The 22,645-nt window shown below is 32.2% G+C and overlaps 1 protein-coding gene across 3 annotated transcripts; it reads left to right on the top strand.

Moving 5' to 3' along the window:
• The first annotated feature begins 159 nt into the window (after nt 1–159).
• Nucleotides 160–21,289, top strand: LOC136976927 (coilin-like). 3 transcript variants are annotated; one of them, XM_067272304.1, is made up of 7 exons: nt 160–403; nt 5,090–6,026; nt 7,192–7,305; nt 13,693–13,740; nt 13,847–13,919; nt 16,170–16,240; nt 21,133–21,289. In XM_067272304.1, the coding sequence occupies exons 1-7, from the start codon at nt 171–173 to the stop codon at nt 21,178–21,180; spliced, it is 1,524 nt and encodes a 507-aa protein (XP_067128405.1). In that variant the 5' UTR covers nt 160–170; the 3' UTR covers nt 21,181–21,289. The 3 variants fall into 3 exon arrangements, with proteins under 3 accessions (XP_067128405.1, XP_067128404.1, XP_067128406.1); XM_067272303.1 differs by having other exon boundaries at nt 5,090–6,050; XM_067272305.1 differs by lacking the exons at nt 13,693–13,740; nt 13,847–13,919; nt 16,170–16,240; nt 21,133–21,289 and adding an exon at nt 10,529–10,617 and having other exon boundaries at nt 5,090–6,050.
• The last annotated feature ends 1,356 nt before the right edge of the window (nt 21,290–22,645 follow it).

Here is a 22,645-nt window from a genome sequence, read left to right as displayed (position 1 = left end):
GCCTACCGGACGGAAAATTATTTATTAATTTTAAATAGACTATTGACCGTTTTCAAGAGAGAATTTTTTATTTATTTTGTAAATAAATAAATATTAACATAATGTTTAATTAATTAGAACGAAAATACTAAACACGAAAATAAATTTCCAAGTTAAAATTTAAACTAGAAATGGCGGTTCCTACGATTCTGCGGATAAAGTTAGATTTGAAAGAAGTTTCGCACGCCGTTTCGAACACTTTAATTTGGATTGCCGTGGATACGAATATCCTCAGAACTATTCAAGATTTAAAAAATTTAGTTGCGAAAAGGATTAATATAAGAGAGTTTAATTTATTTTTTAAAGATTGTCTTCTGCCAGATGACGAGACGATTTCAATCGTTAGAGACGAGGATCTTATTAAGTAAGGGAAGTTAATTGTTTTATATGATTTTAGCGTATGTTAACATATAAGTTGCAGTTTATTCCAGCAACCATTTTTAATTTATTTAAAGCTTTCGGCTATCTGTGTAGCCATTCTCAGGATCCAGGCTTATAAATAATTACCTACCTCGCCTTCAAATACCCATACCACAGACATAAGGGACACCATTAAAGAGTTGAGCAGAATCAAAAGCAGCTATGCATGGGTATGGCCATACCCAAGGTTGATTATTTAATTAACACGTACGATAACGCCAGATCTCGCAAGAAACCTAAACACCTTCCGTCTTTAATCACCCCGTGACGTATAATAAATTATTGGATAATGCCTATGGTAAAACTGTTAGATCGAGCGGCAGAAGTATCGCACGTAAGCGCGACGAAACTATTTACGGCCGGTTATGTAACTACGGAGACCAGACAGATTCGGGCGTACGAGATACTGATTAATTTAGGTCCGGAAGACAAAACGAACGAGTACGTAGGATGCGCATCCGGAAACCTCCCTACGAGACTTAGTGTTGGTGTGACGTACGTAAAGGCAAGATTGCGATCGTAACTTGGCTATAATTGTTGCCGTTCCGGAAGATACGCCAAACTTTAATGAAACCGAGCTTTTAAGAGCAATAGGGGATTAACAAGTGAGTAAAACTCTAGAAAAAAATATACATATATAAATGGTGTTAAGAATTCGTGCATAAAGCGTAAAGATGCCGCTCATCTATTGGAAGCTCGGAAGTACCGGTACTTTCCAAATGCAGTGAACGGTGATACTAAAGACTAAAATAAATATTTTCTTTCGTTTATGCATTTGTTTATTTTATTTTTATTTTTTATTAATTAATTAATTAATTAATTTTATTCTGTATACTTTTGTCATTGTAGTACAGTTTTATTTGTATTCTCAATTTATCAATTTTATGTATTTAAATAATTCTTGTTTTTAGAACATAATATTTAAACTTTAAAGAATTCTATTCAAAAGTGTTTGATCCCGAGAATGGCTACGCATGTAGCCGAAGGCATTAGATAAGTTTAAAATAGTTGCTGGAATAGGTTTTTCGTCTTTATGTACAGTAAGACCCTGCTTAACACGGGATGCGTTCCTAGACGACAAAATGCTAAACGAAACCGTGTTAAATGAGATCATTTTAACATAGAGTAAATAGGGATAGGGAAACTCGTGACCAAAAATAAACAAATTTTACCTTAATTTTAAGTTACTTTTATATTAATTTGTATAATAATATATGTTAAATAATACATAAACATATGCAAGCAAAAATGTAAAGTTTATTTTTTGTGATGAATGTCCTGGCTCTTCTGAAATTCTTGTTTTTTTGCAATAAAATTGTGTAGTTTCATTTGTTGCTTTTTTCTTTCCTTAAGCAAATGTCAGCAGCAGAAGATTGCATCCAAAACGTCTCATTTTGCTTTTGCACTCTTTTCAAAATCTGGATCATTTGCTACAGTTTGATTGATGATTTCGGTTATCGTTACCAAACTTTTACTAAGGAAATTTGTAAAGAAATTTTATGAGTTCTTTGTTTTCAGAATCTCTGTTTTCCAGTTCTACGTGAATGACAATAAATAGACCATTAACGGTTTGTTGGGTGCTTTGTGTCTTCAAGTAGTTTTCAGTGGATATATTTGTTACAGTGTGGTGAAAGTATATATTTTCAGATTCAGGAAAAGCTTTTACGTCGATTGGTGTGTTTAATTTTGCGATTCAACAACATCGGTGAAAGTTATCATCGTCGAAAAGCACAGTATCAAGTGGCGACAGATTGGGCTTTTGCCTACCTGTACAGACTTTTCATAGTAAGAGATTTTTATATCATTGTGTTCAGCAGACAACGTGGATCATTTTGACTAGCTACTCTCCTGATTGGATTGTTTTCTTTTAGAAAGTCAGACTCTTCATTGGGAAGCTTGGATCCTTGAGGACTCATCTATGTTTCTGTGGGCTTATTTTTGGTTTCCGTGTTCCCCGCCCGGGCATGTATATCTGCATTTTGTTGGGGGGGTGTGCAATAATTTGCTTGGAAGTTATAGTGTCCCAAGTCTTTGACCACGTGTTTGGGGAACAAAGGCCATTGTTCTCACCTTGTGGTCCATCCGACCCTAACCTAACCTCTCTGGCTGGACAGCACACTAGTTTCTCTACTTGGTCACTGTTGGTTTCATCATCCCAATTTCTGTGGACACAACACTGTGGTTGTATTATGATTAATATGGTATGCGGAAAAGCTGCCAGGACAAGTGTGGTTACAAGGAACAACTGTGTCCCTTGTAGCCCCAACCAGTCCGGACTGGAGACTCAGTTAATACAGACTTTGTTGAAGAGGAGTTAATATCCACCATTAGCTCGTGTTTACAGTTCTACACGAATTCCTTGTTCTGCCAGTTCTTGAAGATCATCATTGGTAAGGCTCTCACCAGAAACCTGCAGTAACTCCTCAATATCCTGCTTGTCTACATCTCCTAGTCCTGCTGTATTGATTAGGTCGACAATTTAATCAACCTAACGGTACAGCGATAGGCTCTTCTTATTGAGAATTCTTTGATACTTTCAGCCATAACTTCTTTCACACTTCGTTCATGCATTTAACAGTTAACTTTTAACAAGTCGATGTTTCCTATGGCATCCATGACGTTATATTTTTTCTAAAATTGCACAAAACAAACAGCTCTACGACGAATTGCCACCTTTTGCTGACTGGTTCGTGTTCGTAAATAATTATATTATATATGAATCAATGAAATGATGCAATAATTTGAATCAGCATAAATTTTGTGCTTTTTTTTTTAGGCTTCAAGCAGACCGCATTATATCGAGGCAGTGTTAAGCGGGGTCTTACTGTATTTTACAATAATCCAGTTCAAGGTTAATATATGTGTTAAGTTCGATATTCAATTTAACAAAATTGTAACACGTGTGTTTATGTTATGTAGTGTTGATGTACAGTCCACAGCTCTGTCACACGTGTCAGGTGTGTTGTGTAACTATAGACTTGGGAATGCGGGGAGAGATCTTCCTGCCTAGAGAAGGAAAAATTGTGCCTTCCTTTGTTGTGGCCGGGCAGTGCTGACCAGAGTGTGTGGCTGCAAAGAACCAGTGTTGTGCCTTTATTAATTAATTGTCGGGTGCCTGAGTGTTACTCGCTTGTGGACTGCCAGAGTGTTACTCACTAGTGTTGAAAATAAATTACAAATAGTTTTGTTGTTGTGTTATAAATAATTTGTGTACTGTGTTTAGAACGTGTAAACAGCAACATGTTAAAACATTTTACAATATGAAGTTCTAGTTTATCGGGATATGATTTGAAACTCCTGCTTTGGGCATGTTTCCTTGTCAAGCATCTAAGTAAGCAAGCCAATGATATAAATCATTTCATATGAAAGGAACTGTCATTGATTTACTTATTTAGCTGCTTGACTAGGAAATGTGCCCCTTTGAGTTTGTGAATGGCATGAAGCACTGCATACTGCATAAAATGTAGAGAGAGAGGGGTCAATCACAGTTATAGCTTACAATCCTGCAACCTTTCCTTCAACACAAGCCACTTCTGGTGTATGTATGAGACCTAGGTAAAAAGAAGGTAACATGCATGAATGAGAATACCCTCCGTGCCTTCTCAGTGAGATCACATGATGGTTAGATGTAAACTCTGAATGAGGGATTTTCCAGAATTGTAGACCCTCTGTACAAGCAAAAAAGTCGAAAGGGACCATATCTGTATATGCGACATTTCATGAAATATTGGCCTCCAAAGATCAGTTTTTCCTGTGTACCAGTACTATTGCTTATTCTCCGTAGTTAATATAGATATATTATTAGTGATCTTGATTTGGTAATGTAAAAGAAGAATGTATAAATTTCTCTAAAAGATTTTTTTGAAAATCTAATAAAAAAAACTATATTTTTATTATAGAAAGTTATGAGATCAAGTTCAGTAGTTAGATTGAGGTAGAAGATTTTTCTGGGATCAAACCAAGAATCTTTTTCAGATCAATTTATTTTATTTAACAAGTTCTGGTCATTTGCAATTTTATCATAAAACTTATTGCATTGTAAGTTACAGCTTTGTTTTATAATTATTATGGCTTCAATATTTAATCTTGACTCTTGATCACGTGTGAAAAATTTTTTTTATATAGAAGCTATAGTTCCTGGAAAACAAAGGACTAATTCTGTCAAACAATTAAAGTTCTTAGAATTCAAGATCCTTTTCTTGCATTTCATTAAATATTTTGACCAAATTGTCAGCTAAATTGATGTTTTTTTTTTTTTTTAATTTCTTCAAGTATTTAGTTATTATAAAACTACTGGTGGTTGGTTTCAGGTTTGTGCCTTACCGACAGGATGACTATGTAGAGTTTTCTAGGTTTTCTTTGTGTGTCTGTATCTAAATAGGGGCCAGTTTCCCCTCAAAAGTCCTCTAGGAAAGCATTCCCTTGGCAGATCACCTGTGTGTTGCATTTCTGTATTCCATCAATTATTCAAACCAACCATTTGCTAACAAATCACAAGTTCAGAATACAATATACAAATGTTTAATGTAATTATTTTAATATTATTTTACACATTAAGTTTAATTTTTACTGTATTAATGTGTTATTTAATAATAAAGCTTATCTCTTAAAAAATTTATTTATGATTTAGAATCCAATTGAATAATTCGTCAAGTTGTATTTTGGAAAACAACAAGATAGAAAATTGTTCTGTGACTGTTGACTGTAAAAATAGAAGTAAAACTGTTAGAAAAAGGAAAATATCTGATTTGAGTGATGACAGTGACAAATTACAATCAAAAAATGATGTAAAGAATAATGAAGATAATATCGAAACCTTTCGTGATAAATCTGTTACATGTAAGAAAAAAAAGAAGAGAAAGAAAGAAAAGTATGAAAATAAGTACAATGAAATTGTTGTTACACCCGAATGTGAAATTAATGTAAATGACATTTCTTCATTATTTAGTGAGAGAGACAAACAAGAAGAGTTAAAGTCAAAAGAATTAGAATTAGTGTCAGATAAATGTAAAACTAATGATGATGAAGGATTTGATAAAGAAGCAACTTTACAAATCATGCAGAATACTTTTGAAGAATGTAACCAATCTTCCGCATGTGATGATACGAGGATTAGTAAGGTTTCAAAGAAAAGACGAAGGTATAGAAAGAAGAAGAAAGATAATTTTTTAGATCATTCTGTGCAAAATATGACAGATGAATCGAACAAAATTTCAAAAATTGATGAACAACCTCTAATAGTTAAAGTTTTAAATGTTCATAAAAATAAACACACTAGATTTGATGAAAATGAAGGAAAAAATGATAATGTTACAAATGCATTGCTACACGAAGAAAAAGTGAAAAAATTTACTGAAAAAATTCAAGATTCTGTTTCCTTTGAAGAAGAAGCTTTGCAAATCATGCACAGTACTCCATTAAATGAACAAAGGAACAAGAAAAGTTCTCAGTCAAAATCATTATCACAAAATCATTCATGTTTTCAAAATTCTTCAAATACAGAAAACAATTTTAATGAAAAGAAACCTAATTTATTTGCACAGCTTAAAAACAAAGAAAAACAAGAAGTAAGTGCATTGTCATCATTCACAGTAAGTAATAATTAAATTAATTAATATCACATTAATGATAATTGCAATTTATTACTATTTAACTTTTAAGATTATAGAAATGATACTTAACATCAACATAAACAATAAAACACAGTTGCAAACATTGTCAAATGTCAAAAAGTAACTGTAATGTTCAAGAAAATAAACAAATAAAAAGTACACAAAATTTAGTTGAAGGGAAGAACTTCTGATAAATTAAGTTTATCTTTTTTGGATAATTGAACAGAACAATATAATTATTATCCTAGTTATTAGACCAAGTTTTCTTTTATAAATATTTTGTAATTAAATTATTTAGTCAAATGATTATGGTACAGTATATAATAACATAATCCTTGCTGTTTACATCAAAGTACATTCATAAAGCTTCTTATTAGTGATGTGTGATTAGTGTTTTTATTAATTAATTTATTTCTTGGAACTTTCCATTCATTAAATCCATATGTATTGTTACTTTTTGAAGGTGTTTACAGTGCTATTATTTAATAAGAGGTACTTTTTAAAGGCTTAATTTGATGGTATAATTATTATGGAAACACATATATGCTATTCTTATTTTTGGCTAATAAAACCAACTAGAGACTATTAACAATTTTGTTGAGTCTCTTTTGTTATATCTGTCTTTCAAAAAACTAAGACAACATAATCAACTCCTAAAATTATCTTTTATTGCAATGCAATTTGAATGGGAAACCACATCCCCCTTTAGACAACTGTTTTGTCACAAATTGTTAATAGCCTCCAGTTGTTTTTATTAGCCAAAAATAAGCTTCATTTGATGCCAACAGCTTAGATCTCCAAGTACAGGTTGCACTAATGTTACAAATACAAATTTTAAAAGTTTGGGAGAATATTAAGAGCATGTAAAACAATTCAGCCACAGAAATTAAGATTGACAATAAAGCCATGATTAAATATAAAAGCTTCATTTATATACCATACAATAATATGACATGTTCAGTTTTAAAGCAGAATAGTTTCAATAACAATTTTTCTTGTTTAAACTAATAATTTATGTTTGGCCTACATTTATAGTTTAACATAATTAGTATTTTTCAAAGAAGCAATCTTTTTTTAATCTGATGCTTTTTTTATTTTATTTTTTTAATTTAATGTTAAGAATGAAGATGAACAACAAAATTTAAATGAAGTAATTACAACAGAAAAGAAAGATTATCAACAATATCCAATTTTGAGAGGACCTCCCAGGGTTGGCGACATTGTTGCATTCAAGGTAAAAAAAAATAATATAATATGTAATTGTAATTTTTATATTATTTTATCATATAAAAATTTTATTAAAAATGTTCTTAGTATATATATATATATAAAACAACTTATAACCCAATTTTAATTGATGAAGCCAAACAGTCTTGCTGAAATTATTGGGCTACTTTTGGCTCAGTCAGCACTGTAAGTAACCAGTATGGTTGTGTCTAAATTAATAGTTCTAGAAGCAAAGATCAGATGGAAGTCCAGGTAGTGTAACTGGCAATGCATTGTACCATATGTGGGAGTTGCAGGTTTGAGTCTCACTCTGGGCTGATTGTTTTGTTTCAGAACATTTTAAAATTAAATTAATTTATTATAATTATAAAAATTAAGGAGATGGCAGCTTAACCACCTACCTCTAGTTGAATTAATTATTAATGTAGCCCAAAAGTAACCTGATAATTTTGGCAAAACCATTTGGCTTAATCATTCTTAGAATGTTCAAATATTTTGAATATTTACTTGAATTGATTAAGAAATTGTACTTATGTAATTTTTACATCTGACACTTTAATTTAAAAAGATAATTTCTTTTAAATGTAAAATTATTTTACATTGTTTATGAAAAATTAATAATTATGATTATCATTTGGTAACTAAATATCCTACTCAGCACCTTAAACAATAAATCATCCAACACCTGTTGCTGAGAAAATGTTTATTAAAGAAACATTAACATTTCTGACCTACTACAATAGTCAGATGCTGGCACATCTTCAGATGTACCAGAAATTCGAACGTATTTAACATTTAAACGGCAGAACGTTCGAACACTTTTTACATTTAAATTTAAACAAAATACTGAGTAAATTAACAAATAAATATTAAATACACTGAATTAACAAATATAAAAATGATGTAAATAATGTAATAAAAATAATAAAATAAATACACAAAAAATGCCACTAAGCGTGAGGGCAGGAGCAGATTAAGAATTTTTGTGTTATAGGTAGAACTTCCATGTGGAAGCTAGTCCATCTGCATCTCTGGCATTAATACAACCATCTTTTAGTTTACTTTTATATATTTCAATTTTTTCTTCGGGCATTGTGAGTGATGGAAAATGCATAGTCCCGAGAATAGTCACTTCATTCCACTTGACCACCGAGTTCTCTGCTTGTGCCATACAGGATATGTGCTTGTGTTGCAGTGCCGTTTGTTGATATTGTATTTGTTCTCCTTAAGTCTGGTAGCTAAATTACGTCTTGTGACCTCAATATAGTCCTTCTTAATTCCTAATTCTCAAACGGAATTCTATATACGCCCGCTTTTTCTTCTTTTTTAATCATGTTTTTGTCATTTCTTAAAATACTGTATACATTAGGCGATCTTTTGAAAACCATTTTTGAATGCTTTCTGTCTGACATTTGCCTCATGATTTTTTTGATGTTTGGATTATAGGTGAACTTGGAGATTTTTTTAAAATGATTTGTTTGTGTTCTTATTACATTGCCTTCTTCATATCTTTTAATTAGCCCTTCTATTGTACTCTTTTTATATCCCAAGTTTGAAGCTGTTTCTTTAATTCTATTAAGTTCTTTGATCCTATCCAGCAAATTAGAGCAATATGAACAGGGCCGGATTTACCAATCCAGGGGCCCTGGGCACAAATTCGGTTGAGGTCCCCCCTTTAAGAGTAGGAAAATTTGATTATTTAGAAAATTTACACAAAATACTGTACTTTCAATTAGATTTGAACTAGGAAATTGTAAATTTCATTTAAAAATAAGGTTATTGTAAACATACATATATTTTATTGTGTAAAACTAATTATTTTAATTCAACTGAAAAATACCTATGTGAAATTTTTTTCTGAAATTTTCCAATGTTTCATAGGGTTTTTCCCGGGTTTGATTTTCTCTGCCTGTTGCCCTCATGATTAGGCCACACTAGGCTGTTGCGGTAATAGAAAAAAATTATGTTTAAACATAATTTTTTTTTTTTTTAGTTTTGTGGGGGCCCTGGGCACAGGCCCCAAATGCCCTTATGTAAATCCAGCCCTGAATATGAATACGCTCTTCTGATGAGTGCTCGAAAGGCAGACAGTTTGTATCTGTAGGGGTCGTTCGAGTTAGCGGGAATGTATAGTGGACTAAGTGTTGGTTTTATGTAGATACCTGTTGTTATACCATCTCCTTTCAATTGGATGTCTATATCCAAAAAATGTATCCGTTTGTGACTTTTTTGCTCTAGTTTAAGTTTTAATCCATTGCTGTTGTTATTGTTGATTACATGTAGAAACTGTTGTATTCTCTTGTCATTTCTCCAAATAATGCACACATCATCTACATATCTTTTGTAAAATACAATATCCATCTTGAATCCATTGATAATGCTCTTCTCCAAGTTGTATAGACTAGTTTGCACAATAATCCTGGCTTCGGGCTTCCCATAGGTAATTTTCCATAATCATCGGGCTTCCCATAGGTAATTTGTTAATTCAGTGTATTTAATATTTATTTGTTAATTTACCCAGTATTTTGTTTAAATTTAAATGTAAAAAGCGTTCGAACGTTCTGCTGTTTAAATGTTAAATACATTCGAATTTCTGGTACATCTGAAGATGGCCTATCGTAGTAGGTCGAAAACGCTAATGTTTCTTTAATAAACATTTTCTCAGCAACAGGTATTGGATGATTTATTATCATTTGGTTTGAAACTACAGTATTTAGAAACATTTTTGATAGATGTTATACATGAAAAGAAAACATTTTAATTCTACTAAAGAAAGGGGTAATGATTCAGTAGAATAGATAAAATCAAAATAGAGTAGATTCTGCTTAGGTTTGGCACAACACCACTGAAAGGTTGCTGACCCTTGCTCTATGCAATATATTGATCCTTCACTCATTAATTTGTAAATAGTTACGTTGGGAAAGGCAACATTTATTGGCCCCCTTAATTGATTATAAAAAGATGTTTGATAGTGTTTTTCTACCAGTTTTATTTACAAAATTAACAGCATTGACAATCTCTGACAAATTCATTAAAGTCATTTAAAGTTTATTTACAGGGCTAGAAGCCTGTATAGTTACAAATTTAGGAACCACAAATAGTTTTAAATTAGAAAAGGGCCTACCACTGGATGATACCTTTAGTCTTTTGTTGTTTGTTATGGGTGACAGGTAAATAGTCCAGATTTATCCAGGTTAGGATGTTCTGACACTGTGAATTTTGCCCCATAGGAAACCTTCAAGTGCAAGCAGTCTTGTACAGGACTTGAGTAAGCAGACAGAGGATGAATTAGAGAGAGAAACCACCCATAACTAATTCATTCAAATTGTGAGTTTAATAATAAAGAACATTTATTTAATTAAGCTAAGAATATAATAACAAACATAAACAAATAACTAACAATTCTATCAATACACATTCATCTCTATGTACAGAGAGTTTACAGTTAATTCATAGGTTGATATAAATACCTTGCACCTGGCAAGGTATTTATATTGATCAATCTGACGTGACTCTTAAATTGTAGTATTTAGTTCTTAAATCAACAGTTCACTTAATCCCATCTGTATAGTGGAAAGTTCTTGGAGGATATAAACCCAAATATAATTCTGTGGAATGTTGAGGCGGCTTTGAGAAAGACTTTTATGAGGTTATAATCAAGGCAGCAGTGACAGTTTAAATGTTGCCTCTTCTTTTATACCTTTCTTTTTGAAAAAGAGCACTTACACCAAATGACAAATAAATTGCATTTTAAACCTATTATCCAGTGTTGGTAATATAAACTTCATGAATATTTTTGGGCTTTACCTGAAGCAGAACTCAGGAGAAGCCCAAAAATGTTCATGAAGTTTATATTACCAACACTGGACTACAGGTTTAAAGTGCAATTTACCTTTTCTTTCATCAGATACACCAGTATCTAACCAAATTTAATCATCTCAATGTGGTTCCTATCAATTGTCCAATTCAACAATTTAACCACACTTTCTTGGAGTAACACGAGTTGCATTCAAAGGAAGATGTCTCATTTTAGATGGAAACAAAGTCAAAGATAAGATCTCATAAACTTCCTTATTGAAATTTGTAATCTTTCGGCTTGTTTAACTTTTTTACAAATATTAATACAGATACAAATAATATTTTATATAATAAACAACAATCCTGGATTCTCACTTATATAAACAACCTGATGCAGGCTTTTGATCATTTAAGAGCTTACGCCATTACTTTGAGTGGTTTTGATGTACTGTACAGTACAACTGCTTTAGTTTAGACAATACAGTTTTGTTGTTGATTACACTGGTCTACTTTCAAAGGAAGTTTGATATAGTATATCAATATTTATTTTCTTTGGGTTTAAGGATTAACTTCCGTAAGTCATCAGGGACAGGAAGGGTGGCTAAGCAAATCAGATAGGTTTGTTTTTTTATATATATATAAACAGTAAAGAGATTAACATTGTAAGCAAAGTGATATACCTGGGTATTCATTTATCAGTATCAGGTCCTTTTGTCAATTATGTTTTCTTTGTAAAGCGTAAAGCTTTCTCTAAGGCAAAAGTAGTGATTGATATTTTAAGAAAGATGAAAAATAGCCACATGCCACTTTTTAAAAGATTAGCTGCCTCTCTATTTATGTCGAGTTGGTCATAGGGTTTATCTTTATGAGGACCTTTTTGTTTTGACAAGATTGATTTGATTGAGTTGCCGATCTTTTGTTGCTTTTTATGTCTCGAGAGAGAGACATCGACATACACTATCAGATCTGAATTCGGTTTGGAATTTCCTCATAAATGTTTTATCAAACTTATACTTAAATTTCTGTCAAATATTGTTTCTGACCCTTCCTCTCTTTAGTTTGCAGCATATTTAGTTTTAAAATGACGAACAGATTTCCGAAAAATAGTTGGTATACCGAATTGGGTGGTCTGCTGAATCGAATTGGCTTTTCCTTAGTTTTAATTGATTCATCTTCAGAGACCATAAAATATTATAGCAACACAATTATATTAGAATTTGACAAACCTTTTCCAAGGAGGAGAAGGAAAAATAGCCAATGCCAAATTTCACCTTTGGTACACAGAAATATTGGACAACTGGTAGGGGATTTTTTTGTTTATTATCATCAATTACCTTATGTTGTAAAGAAAATGATTGCCTAGGTGCATTTAAATAAGTTTCATTTAATGTGGAAAAATTTCAATGTAAATGTAAATTCTTTAGATAAGTGTATTTATACATGGGGCAATGCAGCTTTGAATCATTATAAATTGTGAAAAATTTGTATCTTCTCATCCAACTGATGATTGTATCAGTGTTTGTAACTCCTTGGTTGACAAGATACATGAATTGTTTTCTAATACAGATGAAACAATTTGGAAAAAAATATAACTTTATTGTAAAATCCATTAGCTGTATTAACCCCTCCTCCTAGGGGAGATTTTCTGTAAGGAGTATACAATAAAATAAATAAGAATAATGCATAAATTAGTACAAAAATTTTATTCTTTATTATTATATTTATTAAATTACAGCTAGACACCAACCAATGCCGAATCCCATCGGGCTAGACACGGCTATATAACTAAATAAATTATGCAACCAATTTAGCACTAGAGGGAGGAATTAGGTGCCATCTCTTAATAACTTTAATAATTATAATTTATAATTAATTAATTTAAATAATTTAGAACTACCGGAAGAAAATATCGGCCCGGAGCGGGACTCGAACCCACAACTCCCGCTTACCGTGCAGATGCGTTGCCAGTTACGCTATCCAGACCTCCAGTATATATAAGCTTACATTATAACCGTCGACAGTTATTACAATACCGGTTGGGGACGCATCCAGTGCCCACGTCCCGTAAACATCTCCCAAGGCACTCAACCGGCCATCACAAACCCCGGCAAGGCATATATAAACAAACAACACTGCTAGACCCAATATATTTGGCATTGGTGGGTGTCTAGCTTTATAATGTGTCGGGTTTAGCGACGTTTATTAAATTACAGTAAACACAGTATATGTAGAGATATTACACCAAGCATTTGTATAACAAATTCCATATAAACAATTTGAGTAAACAAATATAAATATTAACAGTAAAAGCAAAAAAATAAAATAGAAAATTTCTACTTTTATTTTAATGTAACAGCTAATAAATGATTAATGTAAGTTACACGGATTTTCTGTAATTTGCAAACAACAGTTAAATATTTGGTTTATTTAGATATTAATAATCTAACATCCTGTTTAATACTTTAAGTTGATCAGAAAAAAATAATTTTGATCTTTGATTTATATTAATTTTAAATTAAAATTAAAATTAGTTTAAATAAGTATAATGTCATATTTAATTTGATATATAATTTAATTACTTTAAATTAATTTTTAGGTTTTAGAACTGTCTTCGTCATATTGTCCAGAAATATCGAGTTATAAAGTAAATATTTTGTTATTTTTAATTTATATAAATTTGTTTTAAAAATTTATCTTAATTCACATATCTGAAATATAAAATATAATTTTCTATGCTTGCTTGTTATTAGGAAGGAAAAGTATTACAACACGATCAAGGGACGGATAATTTTGTAATAGAAATGTTTACTCCAAATGCAACTCGTACGTATATTTTTAAAGTTAATAATGTTAATGGATATAATAAAAGTCATACAGTCAAAACTACTTAATGATGCAATATTTATCAGTTTTTTTGTCACTTCCATAAACAACTTGCTTGATCATTGGTTGCCAGATATTTAGGAATTTTTTAGATTTAAATTTAAATTACGAAAGGTTTCGTTCATGGCATATTATTAAATTATTTTATTTTATTTTAGATTTGATTCATTCATAAGTTTGCTTTTATTTCTGTCCTGTCAAAGAACAAGAAAAACAGTGTACATAAGAAGTAGGATAATTAATGCTGAATTCATAGAAAAATATATTTTTCAATGAATTCAGCATTAATTGTTCTAATATAGAATATATATATTTGATTTTTTTGTTAGAGGAAATGCTTTTTCATTATTTCATCAGCCTAAAGAAATTACAATATTAAAAAAAATCATGTTAAAAGCTATTACCCAAATATAAAACTTTATATGATTTATCATTAAATTAACTGATACGCAGGACAGTTGCAATTTTTCTGATTTAACATTTTAATTAGTCAACTATTTCAAGTAATGTTTAAATTTTAAATTGTCACTCTTAACATTAATTCAAAATTTTATACTTTATGTAAAATTCTATTACAGATAGTTTTCTATCAGATTGATATTTTTGAAAAGCTTGAATTGCTTTGGGAGTAAAATTTGTGCTTGCCCATCATTTCTTGAAAACTTGCCTCTGTATGCAATTTCAGTTCTTTTACTTTCTTGTTCACTGATTAAATTGTATTAATTAATGAACAAAATATAGAAATACATAATTTTACGTTCTAGCTTTATTAAAGCAGATATGCTAAATTTGAAGGGAATTTTGTAACTCTTTCTTTCTTTACTTTATAAAGAAATTGTTGCCAAAATTGGTACTTGGAATAAGTATGGAAAGAACTTGTTTGTAATGTTAAATTTTCCTCTCAAAGAAAACTTTGTTTAACTGCTGTTAAATATAGTTATATTTAATAACTTGATGGAGTCTCTGCTGACTATGATCCAGTCATATTTTCCAAAAATATATCCAATACTTAAAAACTTCAAATACAGAAACTTAATTCTACCTTCCCCCTCTTCTTTACTATTTATTTGGTTTACTAAGAAATTTTCTTAGGTTAATATATAACTTAATGCAGTATACTGTAGATGATAATTTCATTAGGTTTTTGTTTGTCAATTTGAAATTCTTTATTCTTTTGAAATTCCTATAACAATTTAAATAAGATATTCTTTATCATCAAAAATACTTTTTTTAATATAAATAATTTGCTTTCTTGAGGAAAATATTTATTGTGTAATTTTAATTAGTTAATATTTGTGTTAATATAAAATAATATAATCTATATTTACCTCGTTAATAACAAAAATAAAATGAGAATAATGTGAAATGAGAAATATATACTCTGCTTATTGTATTTGCAAACATTTTTGTCGGTCATTTAATGTTTTCAAGTCCCAAAACAAAACAAGTTAAAATTAAACTTTGCTTACTGTTATATAATCAGAATTCAGTTATTGTTATCATTATATTCTGGTAAACAGGCATTTTTAAGTCATCTGTTTATATAACACCCTCAAGTTTCATGTTATCAGTCATAACCAGTATTTTAGATGCTAATTGTTTTAATCATTATTTGCTAATACCATGGTAGCTTAAATTGCTGATATTTCTTGCTTCAATAACACTACTATAAATAATACTGCATGAATAAATAATAATAATTATTATTATTATTTACTTCATACAAAAATTAGTTCAAAAATTTAGCTCAAGACTGATATTTTAGTTAATACACAATTTTGATGCAATCAACTTTATCTTAGAGATAGTACATGAAAGGGGTTAACTTTCATTTTCATGAAATATGTTCTGTTGAACTGAGAAAACAAAGACTTTCAGACAAACTTCTGGTGAATATTTGGGATCCTTCTCAATATAACTTGTATAGTTTTTGTGTACAGTAGAGACATTTCTGCCTCTAGATAATAACATTGATTAAAGATAAAAACATATCAAATACAAGTGTAACTTGTATTTTGACTATAATTATATAAACAAATATTTAGTTTTATATGTTTGCTATACTATACTAATATAAATTTATAATCCCCATTATTTTAATTTTATCAAATGTATGATGTAATTTAAATAGTATGGTATACTTTAATTGATTTATCATTCATAAATTGAATAAATTGATGTTTTCTTTAGGAACAAAAGGCAAGTTTGATTTATCAGATAGTGAGACAGATGAACAAGCTTCAAGTAAACAGCAGAAAACAGTAATGAAATTTTTAATATATTTTATTAAACTAGTGACATATTAATTAATCTATATTATCGGTAAGTTTATCGATACCATTATAGACTAGTTTCGTTAGACTCTCGTAGGTTGTTTCAAAAAGTTTTGAGACTAGACTTGTATAAACCAATTACCGGATGTATTCGTGTGCATTACATATTTCGAGCTCGTTACTTTAGACGTGTCGGGTCGTGTGGCAAGACTCCCTTTGTTCGACTCTCGCAGGCTATCTCCAATAATTATAATTGGCTATTTAAGTTACTACTTACAACTGCAGTGTTGTTAAGATCGAATTACCCCATAGCTCATTTCGGTTGCAAATAGTATTACTTGAATTCTCTGTATAGGTCAAAATAAAATTCTTTTTTACAAGTTTTTCTTTCTCTTTTTTTTTTTTTTTTTTTTTTTCTTATGGCTAAGAAAAATTAATGTAACAACTTGCACTCGTGATTTTATGCACGTGTAGTCGTGACGTAGACACGTGTCGCCGTAACGGTGCCGGGATGATACAAACCGTCGACGTGCCTGTGGAGTTACGATATATACTGAGCATCCACTATAGTAGCTACAGTGGGCTTGCAGTGTATATTATTGATATATCTGATATGTATCCAGTGTTAGAGTTTTGTTTATTCTATTTACGATGATGATGATACTCTATGAATAAACATTTAACCACTTCCAGAACCTTTGAAAGATAAAAACACATTCTAAACTCGGGTTATGATTTTTAGGCTACCATGTATACACAGTTACTTGAGTTGTGAAATAATCTGCTTTTATTAAAAATTTTAAATTACAGCAGATTTCAAATACAGAAGAGTCCAAACTAATTGGGACCGAACCTTGTTCAGATTAGCCGAATAATTAAAATAATGCAGAAGCAAGCAGTAAAACAGGTCTGATTTATATAGATCCAACACCATCAATGACTTTTGTTTCTGTTTTTGTGTGTAAGTACTGTATAGATCTGCTGTTTTAATAGGCCATGTCAAACACTGATTTATTAATTTTGTACAGTATTCAAATTATAACTCATCGTAGACTGCATATCTTATTAAAACACTACACTCATGACACCTTATAAATTTGCAGCCGTGTTTATTCGGTACAAACGAACGTTTTCGGTCGTGTTTAACGACCTTCTTCAGGAAATATCCAAAAAAAAAAAAAAATTCGAACACAACGAAAATCTGCAAAAACGAACAAACTTCGGAACGTTTTTAAAAATATTCTAAAGAGAATTGCGTGCGCCATCTCTACATCGATGCGTATTAAATAACACATTACATGAGAATAAAATAAAAATAAATAACAGACAATAAAAAGTAATATGATCTCGCTGAGTCCCTCTATTGCCTGCTCGATTTCCGGCATGATTTTTCCGAGTGTGAGTTTAGGTTTCGGGGCGTATTTAGGGCCATATTTACATGCTTCTTTCACGTATGTGGGAAGTGTGATATTATCCCAGCATATAATAGTATGGTTTATCTGCGTTCTAGAACGAGTATCCTGGTGCTTTCTTATCCATTCCATTTTTTTCCCATACCTCGTCTTTAGTCTGTCTTTCACTTGCGTAGCTAGGTGTAAAACACGGGCGTTAACTTCCGTTAAGACATGTGGACCTTGCTCGTACAGTTCGTTTTCAAGTTCAATGAGTGCTTTAATTAAGTAAAATCTTCGACGCCGTGTGGAGCGGATGGCTCAAGAAAGAAACATTTAGATGGGAAGTCGCGTTCAAAATCAAGCATGCAAATAGTAAAAAAGACAGCGACCCCATCTGGTACTATATCAGGAAAACTAAAGAATGGCTGAAAGCTAATAATATTGTGCTCACAAGGGCAGATAAGTCAAAGGACTTAGTGGTCATGAATAGAAGTACTTATGATAACCTCATGCTAAAATACATAAAAGACACGCAGTGTATTACAGTGCATCCAAATGCAATAGAGAAACTACAAGCAAGGATTAAAAAATTTGCCATCACACCGCTGGCTAAAGAACTGGGTCTGACAAAAGTCGTAGTCCACTCTCCCTCGATACCTAGGCTATTTGGGTTCGCCAAAACTCATAAAAAAGATAAGGCATTAAGGCCGGTGGTAGATAAAGGATGCGCACCCACAATCTTACTAGAAAGGTTGGTTAACGGCTTCGTTAATAAATATTTACCCCAGAGCCCTTACAGCATAAAACAACCCCTAGACCTTCTACAGAAAATGGCTAACATGAACCCGCAAGAAATTAAATATATGACCGTATTAGACTTCAAGGCTCTGTATCCCTCTGTCAAGCTGGAACCATGCTTCTGTCATCTAAGGGATTTCCTGTTAACCGTGATCAAGTCCCCAGAAAAGAAGAGAAAACAAATACTAGAGATGGCGCACCTAACCACATTCTCATCCATCTTTAGCTTTAATGGCATCGCTTACACGCAACAGAAGGGTGTAGCCATGGGTAGCCCCCTGGCAGGTACTTTATGCGAGATGGTCCTAAGAACTCTGGAGAATGCACTCCTGCCAAAATATGCAACGCAAATCCTAACATATGCAAGGTACGTCGATGATGTGGTTGTTTTCTGGAATGTCAAACCCAACTTACACCAATTCATAACGGACATCAACGATAACAAATTCGGCCTCGAGATCGAACTCGAGCAAGAAAATGATAAGCTTATACACTTTCTAGATTTATCTATACAGCTCGACAGCCAAGGAGCTTTCCGTACTAAGGTATACAGAAAGCCTACTTACAACCCAATCTTTATCCCATGGAACTCGCACGACCCGCCGACGTACAAACTCGCAGCATTCCGAGCGCTCGCGGCACGAGCACACACACACTGTAGTAGTACCCAAGACAAAAACGAAGAGATGAACTACATCATTAAGCTAGCTCAGAAGAACGGGATCAGTCCTAAAGCTGTCACTAGCGAGATTACGACACGCAATAAGGAGCGAAACCTCCTAAATACAGAGGAGTTTACATTGATGGAATACAGAGCGGAACTGGGCAGCATCTATAGACGTATAGGAACTGCCACAAACAAAAGAATATATAAACGGAATCCCACTATATACCAGCTGCTAAGAGCTGATAAAGACGCCATAGACACTAACTCCCTTCCGGGGGTTTACAGGATCCCTATTACGGACACACGGAGGCAAAATAAGCTATTTTACATCGGAGCCACCAGAAGATCACTCAAGGAAAGGCTGGCGGAACATCAGAGAAATATAAGAAGCGAACAACCATGCACAGTGTTGGCGACTTACATCCTGGCAGATCCCCAAGAAGTCCAAGCTGAATGGGCCCAAGCAAGATTAGTACAAACAGTTCGCAACGTAAAGCACCTCCGTTATACAGAAGCCTGGCATATCTGCAAAGCAAGCCAAAAAGGACAATCTATCAACTTCAGAGAGGCTAGTAAAATATCTGCAGCCTGGCGCTCAGGCGACATGTAAACCTCAGAAAAGCGGATATGCGGAAGCCTACACAAGGACAGAAACCGTAGTTTTTTGTCTCTGCACAGCTCCTCTCCTTCCCTATGTTCTGTGCGCCGTTCGGCTTGCACCATAGTTTATGTTTGTATTTTATTTTTAATGTCTCCAAGGAGCATATTACTTTTTATTGTCTGTTATTTATTTTTATTTTATTCTCATGTAATGTGTTATTTAATACGCATCGATGTAGAGATGGCGCACGCAATTCTCTTTAGAATATTTTTAAAAACGTTCCGAAGTTTGTTCGTTTTTGCAGATTTTCGTTGTGTTCGAATTTTTTTTTTTTTTTTGGATATTTCCTGAAGAAGGTCGTTAAACACGACCGAAAACGTTCGTTTGTACCGAATAAACACGGCTGCAAATTTATAAGATGTCATGAGTGTAGTGTTTTTGTACAGTATTCATACAGTACTACAATAAGATACAATTTTTTTTTGTTGTGGAATTCTAAATCTTTCTGTACCATTAATACCATTTAAATTCAACTGGAAAATACAAAAAAAACATACGTTTTGCAAGCTAAAACATTTCCTCTCCACCGACCGAAACACGTTCGGATTAGCGGGACTCTACCGTACAAAAGTTTGTCACGGTACCCATTTTGAAATCTCCGAGACAATTTATCGTAAATAAAAAATCCATTTTGTAGAAATACGGCAAACTTCCGTATAACACGACAAAAAAATTTCGACTAGTACTCATACCTACCCACGACAAAATTAGAATTTTGTACGTTTTCTTCTTCGGCTTCTGGGCGTAGGTTTAAACTTGCATAAAATTGTCCGACAATGCACGTCTCAATAATGTTGAATTATCCCCACGTCATAAGGGACTCCGTTTTAATAAGTTAATGCAAGAGGTTTGACGATGCCAGAAGCCCGCCACGCCATTGCTCTGGTAAACGTGGCAAGATTTACATCCCAAATAATTATGCAGTTAGTTGGAGTGACGAGGGTAGTTGTCACGGAGAGAGAAACCGACCTTTAGTAGTACAAATCCACCATTCTAAAAAAAAAAAAAAAAAAGGCCGTGCGACATAAATGGTTTCGGAAACCGTTATGGAGTCATTCGTTAACCAGAATTTCAGTATAAGTGCAAGTTTTTGCTAAATGGGAATACATGTATATGGGGGAATTTTGAACAGACAGATTATGCAGTTTAGTATGTAAATGTCTACTAGGACTTAAATTTGCAGAACCAGGTCGCCGGTATAAGTCCTAGTAGACATTTACATACTAAACTGCATAATAAAAACACAATGGCATATGAATTAATTAAGAGATTAAACTTCACTTTTTATATCCAGGAAATTGTATAAAAGAATAATTGATGAATTTTATGCAATTATTAATTTAAAATTTTTATTTTCTAGGATTCTGTTAGTTGGTCGGAGATGATAGATCCAAGACTGGTAACCTAGAGTACCGGTTAACAGATTGTTGTAATAGGTGTGTTTTAATTTAAAAACAATGCAAGTTCTGTTGTAAAATATTTTTCGATATTTCTTAATAAATGTTTATTTTATTGTATTTATTTGTTGAAAAATTTTAAATATCATCAAAACATTGCATAAAATTAACCATCCTGCTTTTGAAAGCATGAGAAAATTTTCAGGAATTTTACTACAGTAGAGCGTCGATAAGTGGAACGTCGGTAAGTGGAATGGCCAGAAAGTGGAATGATTTTCAGTCGGACTGTGTCGTGCTGAATCGAATGTTTTTGATACTAAATTTACTTCTAAAGTATAATTTTCATGTTTTTTATATTCTTTAATATATTTATTTTGTTTGTACAAAATGCAGAAATAATTTTTAACGATACGATAGCCTCGATGATGATTATAAAAATTTTCGTTAGGCTTAAAATCGACAAAAATTCGACACGAAGCGACACGCAACGGAGAAAAATTTGAACATCGGACAGGTTAATGTATTTTTTCGTACAAAGTCGGAAACTGGAACAAATCATTAACTGGAAGGACCCCAGTCCCCAATTGGTTCCACTTATCGACGCTCTACTGTACTTTTAAACTGATTCAGAGTGATTTTACATAACTTTTATGTTTTTATCATTGCTTATTTAATTTTATTTTCTAAGAACTAAATTGTAACACCATGTCCATAGTTCTTCATTTTGATTCACTTTTTGTCAGTAGTTTCTAGTGGTATTTAAAAAAAAAAAAATTTTCTTAAGGAGTTTTTGTGTCGGCCAATAGTGATATGTGAAATGTTAGAGCCAAGTGTCTAATACCATATAATGTGGTTTTATATTGTATTTACATGGGGTGTTAAAGTGAAAGCAGAACTTTGGCTCAGTGTTACCAAACTCCTCCAGCTTTGCTTGTTGCACCAATAGTTCAAAGTGTAGCAAATTCTTGTTATAAAATAGTCCCGGAAACTCTACTCTTGATAACTCGTCGTGTCGTTCAAAAACAAAATACGCGTAATCTAATTTTTACATTTAAACTTATTTGATCCTAGGATTAAGTTAATTGTTCTTCACTGGCAACACTTGATAATAGCATCAGTTTCACTTGTTAACAAAGAATATAATCCCTTTTCCAAGGTGTCGCCGTAAAACATTACGACACGAATGTCACTACCGAACGGCCAATATTTTTTTAAATTATTTCTATTTGTGGTTAAAATTTAATCACTAATAATGTTATGAAATGACGATGCATGTTGAGAACTGCATTGTGTATCACTTAAAGTGACTTTGTTGTTTAAATCGGGTGATGGCATAAAAAATTTCCCTGCAATCTTTACTTAAAAAGTATCAAACCGAGTAAATACGTCTAATCTTTGATTTACACAAAAACAATGTAAAATTGAAATTATGCAAACGGACGATGCATTTTTATAGGAAATACGGAACCTTCTATT

This window comes from Centruroides vittatus, unplaced genomic scaffold (genome assembly GCF_030686945.1).
Source record: "Centruroides vittatus isolate TY-2023 unplaced genomic scaffold, ASM3068694v2 contig_436, whole genome shotgun sequence".
Classification (NCBI taxonomy): Eukaryota; Metazoa; Arthropoda; class Arachnida; order Scorpiones; family Buthidae; genus Centruroides; species Centruroides vittatus.
This window is presented reverse-complemented; position numbering and strand designations above follow the sequence as displayed.